The sequence below is a fragment of the Malus domestica genome, chromosome 05 (assembly GCF_042453785.1).
Source record: "Malus domestica chromosome 05, GDT2T_hap1".
In the NCBI taxonomy this organism is placed as follows: domain Eukaryota; kingdom Viridiplantae; phylum Streptophyta; class Magnoliopsida; order Rosales; family Rosaceae; genus Malus; species Malus domestica.
This window is the reverse complement of record NC_091665.1, coordinates 28,298,394-28,310,844: the sequence shown is the minus strand read 5'-3', so window position 1 is coordinate 28,310,844 and position 12,451 is coordinate 28,298,394. Positions and strand designations below refer to the sequence as shown.

The 12,451-nt window shown below is 36.1% G+C and overlaps 1 protein-coding gene across 1 annotated transcript; it reads left to right on the top strand.

Moving 5' to 3' along the window:
- Window positions 1-1,470: 1,470 nt before the first annotated feature.
- LOC114824890 (nuclear pore complex protein NUP160-like) lies at window positions 1,471-11,864 on the top strand. Its single transcript, XM_029102446.2, has 7 exons — window positions 1,471-1,655; window positions 1,743-1,875; window positions 1,967-2,228; window positions 9,152-9,369; window positions 9,490-9,691; window positions 9,802-10,367; window positions 11,673-11,864. Exons 1-7 carry the CDS (start codon window positions 1,471-1,473, stop codon window positions 11,862-11,864), a joined length of 1,758 nt encoding a protein of 585 aa, XP_028958279.2.
- The last annotated feature ends 587 nt before the right edge of the window (window positions 11,865-12,451 follow it).

Genomic DNA, 12,451 nt, shown 5'->3' with positions numbered 1-12,451 from the left:
AACGTATTTGCCTCGAAGGGCATTTTCGTTAATTCACGTTTTAAAATGATAAAAACCATAATTTTTTAGGACGGGTCGTTACATAAATAATCAAACTCGAAAAATACATAAAAGCATCCAACTTTGTGTTTTCATAATATAATATCATTAAGGCAAGTAAACAAGTGTGAGTAAACCATTACATAATTTATCACCGAGGGCCTTACCGTATGTGGTTACTATTATATGTTGATGATATTGTTTTGACTGGCAATAATCCTTCACTATCGCAGCACTTCATCACGGCGTTGGGTCATCAATTCGAATTTAAGGAGTTAGGACCCGTAAATTATTTTTTGGGTCTCCAGGTCAACAACAATGCTACTGGTACGCATCTTTCACAAGTGGTATATGCCCATGATTTATTAAAAAGGGCAAATATGCTAGAATGCAAACCAAGTTCCACTCCAGTTGCTGCAAAACTCACGTTGTCTGCCCATGATGGTGTGCCCTTGTCTTCTCCAACAGAATACCGAATGTTAGTGGGTTGCTTACAATATTTAACATTGACACGCCCTGATACTCAACGCGGACTGGGCCGGGTGTGTTGACACCCGTCGCTCCACCACCGATTATTTGATTTACCATGGAACCAACTTAAGTTTCTTGGTGTTCCAAAAAGCAGCCCATCGTCTCTCCGTCAAGCGCCGTATCCAAGTATCGAGCTTTGTCTCATGCCTGTGCAGAAACATCTTGGCTCACCTATTTGTTTCATGAACTTCGCGTCTTCATCCATTTGCCAGTTTATCTTCATTGTGACAACCGAAGCGCAACATACATGGCGGCCAATCCTGTGTTCCATGCTCGAAGAAGTCACATCGAAAGACTACCATTTTGTACGGGAATGAGTGGCGCTGGGCAGCCACCAAGTTCGGTTTCTCCCCTCCGTTGATCAACCTGCAGACTTGTTAACAAAGGACTGCTCAAAGCGCGTCATTCCTTGCTGCGGTCCAAACTCGTACATCCTGCCATGCACAGTTTGCGGGGGTGTTAGCGAAGAGTCCTCCAAGTCCTCAACAACCTTATCTTAGGTTGTTGAATAATTCTGTTTAAATATTTCTGTTGTTATTATCGGCTTATCTTGGGAGTTTTGTAATCCCTTTAGGACTCTTTGTTCACTTGATATACTTGTATATTTATACCTTAATCCATGGAATGGAAAATTATCACTGCCACAAAGATCTCTGCATTAGTTTTCTACGTTTGCCGGCTGCAAACCTGCATCAGTGTTGCTACCTTGGCTGCACTTCTACACTATGGCGTCCTTTGCTGCTGAGTCGCCACCACCATCTTAAAATCCCGTTATACTTCGTCGGGCTTCTGGGCTGCCTGAATTGGCCTCTTCCGAGAAGTCCAACTCTTTAATTTCTATTGATTTGGAGAAATTTCCGAAATAGGGTTTTAGGGTTTTGGGGTTATTGATACGAGAAGATGGGAAGTAGGTCGGCATTGGCAGGCATGGAGGTCCCAATCATCGGCAGTGATTCATTGAATTGGATTGAGATCCCTGCTCCTGCCGCTGATATTTCTACTACTACTTGTGTCATTCCTCTCACCCACGATATTGCCTCTTCCGTCGGCATTGGAGACCCTAGCAGTCGTATACATCTCATACGGTTCTCTCTCTAGATGTATCTATATCTATTTCAAAAATTTGTGCATTTTCACTATATATTGTTCATTTGTTATGGCTATTGTAACAGGAGAATTCATAACAACCATCCTCATCATCTTGAGTTATTTGAGCTCAGTATTACCAAAGACTTCCCCAAAGTTGGACTTCGAATCACTTTTCCAGATGCCCTCTCTCCCCTTGTTCCTATTTGTATAAATAAGGTATCCTTAATTTCTTACTCTACTCTACCTTGGTTTACTGTTTATTTGTAAAAATTAGTCAGTGATTCATACATTGATATGTACATTGCAGATTGATATGGGTTCTATGAGCCACCCCTACTTGGTTTATGCATTGACCGTCTCGGGGGTCGCTTACCTTTTCAGACTTAGACCCATCTCTACTTATGCATCCCGCTCTGTTTTCCGGGAGAATGAGGTTGTGGTGTTTAATATGAACCCCTCTGTACCAGTAACAAGTGCTGCAGGAACATCATCCGGGTGCCTGGTTGTTGGGCGGGATGATGGATCCCTTGCTGGTTTCCAACTGGGCAGACTTGATCCCACTCCTCCGGGTATTATAAAACTCCTCTTGCCGTTTGCTTCTTGTATTTTGTGCCCTTGTAACCATTCAATTATTTTAAGCATGATTTCCTTCAGCCCCGGTTTTGCCTTCTGACAATGTCGTGATGTGTTAGAATTGTTCATATTCTAAACCCCAATTTCCAATTTGTTTCTTCCTTTCTCATAGGTTTTACGCTGGAGCTGCTGGATGATTTCGGATTTGGTCGTTTGTGGGGTCAAATGTCAAGGTGCTTGTTAACTACATTACCAGAAAAATGTAAATGAAAAAAACATTTAGTTTGCTTACCTATTTGTCTTTTTTGCTACTTGTTAGCGAGTTGTTTTAAACAATTAGCGGAGTCTTACTTGCTGATGATCCTTCTGGTCTATGAGAATTGGATCTCAGGTTGTTGCCAAAGACGAATAAATTGAATTAACCATTTTTGAAAATGCCAAAATGTGATCATCTTTTTTATTTTTTGATCTGTTTATTACTGTTTTCATATTTGGAGTGTTGTAGGTTAAATGAACTATGAAGCGGTAATACTATGGGTTACCTTGTCCACTCCTGTTTGAATTAGAAGTAGGATCTTTTGTTACATTGTGTATATAATGTTAGTTGTGTTGTGCATCATTTTTCTGATAAGTGACTAAAAGATTACTCAAAAACACAATGGATCGCTTTAGTTTTCTTTCTTGAACTATAAAGTTTTACATTTTGCTATGTGTTAATTACTCTTCTCTATCACCTGGAAATGTCATTCTATAAAGGAGGATAGCGGCTGTGCAAGACTTGGTGATATGCATCTTTCGTGGAAAGTCACTTGTATTTGTGCTTCATTCTGATGGGATGTTACAAGTATGGGATCTTGCATGTCATAGCAGAATCTTTAGTAAAAACATGAATAGTTGGACACTGGCAGGTAAGTATCGGTTTTCCCTATTCACTTTGTGATTGTTACTACCTACTTTATGTTGTCCATCTTGAGTAGTTACCACATATTAACACAAAAATCTCTATTTATAGGACATATTTCCGAGTGTTACTTTATTCTTGGTGGTTGAACTTCTAAAAGTTAATCTAATTCCATTTGTATATAGAAAATTTACTTGAGCGATGTTCTTTTTTTTTTCGGGTGTAACAAACACAAAGTTAATAACAAGAGATAGAGTAAACAACACCAGAGGACAAGGAGGAACATTTCTGCTAAATCTAGAATTTATTGATAGAGACGGAAGATTTCTCTGATGAGGACATGGTTGTTTTATGTATGCACATTATTTACCAGAAAATATAATTCCTCTTTTTTTAACAAAATATTTCATCTATATATAAAAACATGTTTTTTTTATCCAACTTTTTGTTCTCTGATTTGGCAGAACATATAATTATTTCTCCTTAACAAAGAATCTAATTCCAGGAGCAACATTGGAAAGGTTATGGATTGGTCAAGTTGGCAGTCGTTCAAACATGATTCCTTTGGCAATCTTGTACAGGCAAACTTCAGTACGTAATTTGAAACGAGTGCTATGAATCTGAATTTCGGTGTCATCTATTTGTGTATGCATATAATTCTACTTATTTTTGCTATTTAAGAGTTTTCTATGTGACCCTTGGTTAAGGGTAAACTACGAAAATGTAAGAACCAGGTAATCTGTTTAAGTGATTTGAACTTGGAAGTTAAAAGTTGGGTTTGAGTAAAAGTTCCCCTTGCTATGCTTGGATTTTTCCAAAAAGATATAAGAAAGATATAGGGGCATTGACTCTTTTTGCAATTTATGAAAAAGCTATAGAAAACTAATTATGAAGAAAATAACTAATGTTTCCTATTAAAAAAAATAATAGAAAAATATGCTTCTTAGTCTGCAGTTATAAGTTTAGAAATATTTTCTGTAGCATGACTTGAGGTTTCTTCCATATACAATTAGTGGCACGATCCTAGGATTGTGTTTGCTTCTTTTTCTATTGTACTGAAGGATTCTTTGGGCCGCTCTTGAAGGGAATCTGCTCAAATACTATCTGTGTATATAGTTTCCGTTGTAATTTGGAGTACGGATCAGTTAGAATGCTGGAATCTTCAGCACAAAATATTCCTTTGGAGGAGGTACACAAAATTTTTTTGGTCAATCCCACTGCCTTACTTTCTCTTTTTTTTCCTAAGTTATATTTGTTACACCAAATATATATACTATTAATTTGGTTTTCATAGGCTGGATGTTTTGACGTCAAACTTACGTCTAAAAAGATATGCATATTGACAACAAAGGGATTAGTGCTTCACAACTTGTTTACGAATGTCATGACGTAAGTGAATTCGTTTCTGTTAATATTTATTTGACTCCGTGGCATTTTATTTCTTCTCCCTTTCATTGACCTCTCTTGAATGCTTCCTTTGTGCTAGGGCACGCCTCTATATTGTTTGTATATAAATTCCTATAGGGGAGTGAAAAGATGAACTGGGAAGATATTATCTTGTGAAAGAGAGTTCTCTATTCTTAGAACTGCAATAAACTTAATCACATAATTAGTTTGAGCTAATTAGCTGATGGTTTCATGACGGTGGCACTTCGTGCAGGTATTTAAGTATATGTACATACCATCTAATACTATATAATTAGTTCTGATTTCAGTTTATGAAGTTGGAAGGGACAGCTGATGCCCTTGACTTTATTCATCCACATTATGTGCCTTTCTTTTCATGACATTATTGTTTGAGGTTTTATTTTATTTGTTCTAAATATAAACTCTTGCTGGTGTAGGGATGTATAGTTCCAACCCATATCTTTTTTGGTCAACAGTAAATGCTTTTCTTTTCAATGTATATGATTGACTTAACTTCTTTTTTCTTTCATTTGCCTAAACCCTAAAGCTCCAGGGAAGATGCATGCTCTTACGCTTTGCAGGAGGACTTTGTTGCAGATCAATTGTTTCAAAGTTCTGAACATTCTTCCGATGACCTCCTTTTGATTACACATTCAGTATTCTCATCTTCGAAGGTATGATGGGTATATCAGTTAAATTTTATTGTTATTAGACAATGCTTCTTTTTTTCATTTTTTTTTCTTAAGGATTGTCAGGTTACTGTATGACAATATTACAAAGAACTAGAAAATATTCTGCCATGTACGAAATGCAATTGGAAATGCTGTCACAATTTTATTTGGATGGATTCAATTCCACCAGTGTTGTACTTTTACGTGCAAACGGAAGCGGATTCTAACAAAGTACCAATATTAACGTCATAGGTGAAAGCTAAAACAAACAATTTCAAACTAACACAAGAAATTTACGTGGTTCGGCGTAAAACCTACGTTTTCGGGTGAAGCATGCGATGAATTTCACTAAACAAACGGAGATTACAAAAGAGTGTTTAAACTCTCACAACCCAAATCCCACAAATTACAAACCCTAAACCAAACGAGTAGAGAACTCAAACTAACGGAGAAGATTCTCCCAAATTGCTCTCTAACTCACAAACTGACTCTCACAAAATTACCACACGAATGAGCCACACAAAATACACTAACCCTAAGGTCCGATTTATAGTGCATATGACTTAGGTTACAATAAAAATCCTAATAGGAAGGAAATCTAAATCCTAATCAAATAGGTAATTAACAAAATCTCTCCACCAAGGAAACCAACTAAGAAGTCAAAATCCAAACCCAAAAAGGACACCAAAACCAAATAGGGAACACAAGCCTAATTTTTTGCATCATCTTAATTTTGAGCTGTAAAACCCAACAATCTCTATCTCGGCGAGAAATTAGCAAACTTCCAAATCAAATACAAACTTCAAATCTGGGATACCAAAATAAAAACGCAAACGTGCACCAAATTCTTTCGACACTAATCTAATTTTTCCATCATCCTAATTATGAGCTGTAAAACCCAACAATCTCCACCTTGGCGATAAATTAGCAAACTTGCAAATTAAATACAAACTTCAAATCTGGGATACCAAAATACAAACGCAAACGTGCACCAAATTCTTTCAAAATTGATCTCCACCTAGAATAAAAAAAATCCAAAAGTCTTCAAACTTGAAATTTCCTCCAATGCCTTCTCCAACAAATTCCATTACATAAACTAGCAAATATGAAACAAAATCCAAGCAATAGCTTAAACATACGAACAAAAAGTGCGAATTGCACTCCACCCAAAGAGCTTGAGTACCAAGCTCCACTCTTCACATAACCTTTAGAGGAGTTCAGAACAACGATCTTCTACAATGTTTGACTCAACTCTAGCAAAAGACTTATCAAATGACTTCTTTTTGCCCTTGAGTTTAGGACAATCTACTTTCCAATGACCCTTCTTATAACAATAGCTACAAGTGTTCTTTCCAAGTTTGCCCATTTCCTTATTCTTTCCTTGAACTACCAAAGCTTTATCTTGTGTGTTAGACACTTTATTCTTTAACTCTTTAGAATTCAAGGCGACTTTAACATCTTCCAAACTAAGACTTTCTCTACCAAATAGCATGGTATCAACAAAGTGTTCATACGAAGGAGATAAAGAACACAGCAAAGTTATTGCATAATCCTCATCACTAATTTGGTTGTCCACACTTTTCAAATCCATCATAAGTTTATTGAATTCATCAACATGCTTATGAATTGACGTACCTTCATCCATACGAATAGTATGCAAAATGCAAACTTTTCTTCAAACATAACTGTTTAGCAAGAGATTTGGTCATATACAAGCTCTCCAATTTGATCCACAACTCTGGTGTAGATTTGACGTTACCAACTTCACGCAAGACTTCATTAGATAAAGTCAACATGATTGCTCCAAGTGCTCGCTCCATAACGTCTTCCTTTTCCTCATCAGTCCACGAATTCGGCAAAGCCTTCACACCCTTTAGTGTTTTCAAAAGCCCTTGTTGAATTAACAAAGCACACATCTTCAATTGCCAAATACCAAAATTGCTGTCATCGAACTTTTCTATATTAACTTTCACCGACGACACATAAGGCTTCATAGTGACTGGCAAGCAAAGCCTAAGCCGAAACCGGGGCTCTGATACTTTTATGCCAAACGGACGCGAATTCTAACAAAGTACCTGTCACGCCCCGATCCCGACGTATGTCCAGGATCGACACGTGATGACATCAAATAACCATATATCTAACATACCCTGCCTCCGGGATATGTACAAAGCATAGATCAATATTCAAATTGCATAGTATTTTTCATACAATTTATGGCTGCATCTAACTTCCTCGTTAGACTGCATATGTACCCTAAATAGGGATCAAGCCATTCGTAGTTCACCATTCCCTACATTTACCATAGTACGTTCAAGCCGAAAGATATAACATTCTTCAATCAATCATTAGAACTTGACAAGTATGGAAGTACTAGATTCAGGGCTACATAACAATCCAATATGACAAACAACATTTCCACTTCCTCCATCATATAAATCACTATGTTTTCAACATGAAACCTTAATCCACCACATGTAACATATCTGAGAACCAACAAAGTACAATATTATTCTCAAGCCACTTTGAGCAACAAGACTAATCATAATAATAACAATCATATCCCACATCATTCCGCAATCATTCTACTTAATCCATCCTAAAATCAAAGATGCATGATATCTACAATTACTATGTTATTCAATCAATAAGGTCCCATATCAAATCACAAATTTTAATAAAGGATCCTTACATAATTCCCCACCTGGATTCCAAGTACTAACATGATAAGTCTAATCTATACACAATGTCTATTGAGTGGGTGCTTAGCTTTAGTCTTGAAGCTCAGATTTCGCTTCGTATCTCAATATTTAGTACTTTTCTTGAAAGGATGTTCACTTTACCTTGAACAAGAATTCGTGTACATCTATTACGTATAAAGAGACAAGAAAAGGTCAATAGTGTTCTGGTGTCACCAAGCTTCAACAAAAAAAATTGGACAAAAATGCCCCGAAAACAAAAAACTTCAAAAGCATCCCAAAATAATGCATCAAATAAGGTATGAGCATTTTCGTCATTTTAATAGTATTTTTTAATAATTAAATTATTTTGTGGTTTTTTTAATTAGTACCTCACAATAGGCTAACAATAATTTGATTTAATTTATCTATTTCTAAACATGCTCAAAACATCTTAAGAGGTGTGTAATGCTGGTTATAGAAACGATCATTCACACGCGGATAATAATGTGATTAGATTAGTTGTCAAATTATTGTTTTTTTTTTTTGTAACAAACGATATTATCTATACTAAGGGGGAGAGAGGTGGGTTTAGCCTCACAATAGGCTAGCAGCAATGTGATTCAATTAGTTGTTTATTAAATATTATTTTCTCTGTTTTAAAAACGTTCAAAACATCTTAAGAGGCGTGTAATGCCAGTTATAAAAAAAGTTTTTCGCACGCGGATAATAATGTGATTAAATTAGTTGTTAAATGTTTGTTTTTTTTAACAAACGATATTATCTACACTAAGGGGGAGGGTGGGTTTAGCCTCACAATGGGCTAGCAAAAATGTGATTCAATCAATTGTTTATTAAATATTATTTTCTTTATTCTTAATGTAAATTTTATAGAAACCAATTTTATCATGTGAATTCAGTTGCTTTAATTGGTTTATGAGGGGTTTCTTCTAGCATGATCTAAGACTATTCATTTACTTCAAATATTTGACTTTCCTTTTGTCAATTTACACATATATATACATTTAAAACGTGTAAGTCAGACATAACGCGTCGTGATTCAAAAAATATCTGCTACATGCGCGTGAGCGCGTGCACGGAGGCTAGTTTATATAATACCCAATATTTGGGATTAGTGGGTTAACTGTGTGTATGGGTTGAGTATAAACGTTAGTAGAAAATATTTATAAACTGAACAAGAATGCAAATTTATGTAAGATGTTCATTATAGCCAGTCTAGAAGCTATTATATATTAAATAAGCTGCTTATGATGTTTCGCTTGTGAAAATTCTGCAGGATCATATTGTACCAGTTGTATCCTCGATTTTCTTACGCAGGCTGCTTCTTCCTGGGGTTCATCATAATATTGCTTTGCGCTCAACCTTGCTGGATTATAACAGGCACTGGAGTGATTCAGATTTCCATTCTCTAACCGCCGATATGTTGAAGAAGGAAATTCTTTCCCTGATTGAACATGAGGTTTGCGTTGGAGTTTTTATTGTTTCTCTCTCACACACTCATATGACACCGTGGAGGGGGTAGGAATGACCTGGGGTTGCTAGCTAACAGATAACCAATGTATGTTGTATATTGTTTTAGGGTGTCAGTGATAATTCAACGTCAATATTTTGCTGTTGGAAAAAATTTTGTTCTCGCTACTTCCAAAATTGGTGCAAGAGCAATGCACTATGTGGCTTGCTTTTGGATTCCCACAGGGGCACTTTTGGATTGATCAGAAAGAACTCAGTATCTCTTTTTCGTTGTTCGGAGAATATTGAGCGGCTTATTAATGGTATCTCAGGTATTGTTGCTTTAGCTGAACCTTTCCATTTTTTTGTTTTAGGACGAATTATTTCTTATTTTTAATGCTTGTCCCTTTTATTTTGGAATTCTCACATTCATATTTGATAGGTACTTCTGATGATCTCATCCATCTTGTTACCATGGAGGCAGGTTTAATTCTTCAATTAGAGGTGCTCGTTAAAATGCTTAGATGTGTTGTTAATGTCAGCCAACAATTGGGAAAAACAGCTTCTGCTATATTTTATGAATCATTAGTTAGTGCACCACTCGTTATCTCAGCTGAGGAAATTACTCATCGCCTTTTGAAGAATTTAGAATCTGGATATGGTTCAACGGTAGCAATGCTTCATGTATCAGAGCATGGACCTGATGTTGCTTTGGAGAGAAACCTGGCTGATAAAAAAAAATTGAGGAAATTTTCTATTGGCATGCTGTTATCTCTTCATGCCTTGCACAAAGAATCTGGCACATGGAGTCGAATTTTAAAAGTGATTGAGGTTTATCTAAAAATTCTTAAACCTCGGAAAATTATACAAAAATCTGATGCTGAAATATCGTTGGATATTAGCGCTTCCATTTTGGTCCAGGCTACTTCTCAAGTTGCGAAGGTTATGTATGAGTCTGCCTTTGACATTCTTCTGTTTCTAAGCTATGTAGTGAGCATCAGTGGGCAGGTCAGTTTCTTTTTATTTTTTATAATTTTTATTTGTTTTACTTTGATTTTGTGGTTTCACTTCTGGTTAGCAAGACCTCCTATGAGTGTTTTCAGTGTAACAAAATCAATTATATATGTATATTTTTTGTAATTCTTTTATTAAGAAGCAAGGTTTCTCATTGTTTTTTGGTCATCGAAACAAGCTTTTGATTATTTTGTTTTGATGCTTATATCTCTGCTCCCTGTTTGCACGTCGCATGTATTGGGTCTCTGCAGCTGTATGCATTATTGTGAATTATTTATTTATTTTGAAAAGACTGATTTTGTTTTATGCAAAAGAAATAACACATAGCACTATTGCATTGGTAAATAAGTCCAGCAACCAGACTACAAAAAACAGAGCAGAGTATATCAAACCAAAACGTTACTTATCATAATAAGTAAGCATGTCATGTTGCTGGACTCTGAATCTGGACTATTGGTTAGCTTGCTTCTCACTTGCCAGCTTTAGATACGTAAACCTGTAAAATGTTCAATATAGATCCTTAACATGTTTCTTAGCAAAAGAACCCCAAAACTAATTTTCCATTAAATAAATGTTTAGTTCATGCCTTGAAGTTATCTTTTATACAAAATCAAGTTAGTAATAAACCAGAAGAAAGGGAGTTGCTTGTTTCCTAATTCAAAATATGAGAAATTGGCTCTGTACTCTGTTAGAATGGAATCTATTGCTATGTACTCATAAATGCATGGAAATAAAATTTTTGTTTTCTCCTCCAGAACTAATGGAAAATAGAAGTGAGAATTTGGTTTCTTTCTTGAACAGGACTTTATATTACTTAGATACAACACGCAACTCAACTAAATCACCCATTGTTCTTATAAAGGAAACAACGAATAAATAACAAAGTTGGGTTGGATTCACTGCTCTAACTTTTTCACAAACCCTTGTACGTGATCTTTTCTGCTATTGAGCTGTATTCTAAATTTCAAGTACATACTTTCCACTGCAGCTTTAATATTAATATCCTTCATCTTTAGTTCTATATATCGAATACATGATTTCACTGCATCTTTAATATTCATTATTCACATCCTTTATCATTGGTTTCTACACATGCTTCTGGTCTTAATTTCAGTTTATAGGAAACTACTCCAATGCACTTCAACAACTTTACAGTATACGTACTTTCGTTTTTTACCAAAGCATTTGCTTTTTCAGTCTTTATCATTTTTATATAACTCCTTATTCCATGATAAGGGTCTTCATTTTCCTGGAATTTAATCAATTAATATGTCAAAATTTCTTTGGATCTGCACGCAGATCCAGATGCTGCATGATGATGTATCCAAAATTCAACTTGACTTGATTCCAAGGATTGAAAAAATCATTTCTGAGTGGCTTCTTATACATTTCTGTGCCACCACGCCATCTGAATCAGCTGAAATTGAAGATTTTAGCTCTCAGCTTTCAGTGTTACATATTGGTAGGATTATGCTTTGTCTGGGGCCTTAGTTTGTAATTTTGCTGATATAGTATTTTCTGATGAATATCCCTGTCCGTGGTTCAGATGAAAACATGGGAAGAAGATCAAGGACTGAGAAGCTTGGAAAGTGTGAGTTCACTCTGGCTTTTTTATTCTTACCAAGCATTCGAACTTCCTCCGGAGACCAGGTCTGTATTGCCTTGAGAAGCATACCAGGCGTGAAGGACATTAGTATTTCAATGCGGGACTTTGTTAGCTGGATCATCTGGGGCCACACTGCAGAATCCTTTGCCTTCCTCAAACGTGCAACAGATCTTGCTTTGATCCTTCTAAGGCATGGGCAGTATGATGCGGTTGAGGTTGTTTCTCTACCTACAGTTTTCCTAATATCCCTTAAATTTTACTTCATTGAGATTACTTATTGTTACTTTTCTGTACTCTATAAAGCACCTACTCACTATGGTGGAGGCACATTTACAAAAGGAGAAGACATCTTATAGTATCCAAGATACAGAGGGAGGATGGTGCATACTTCATCATCTTTTAGGGTGCTGCTTCCTTGCTCAGGTACGCCGTGGGTTGCATGGAGTGCTGAAAGAGAGGAAAGTCACTGAAG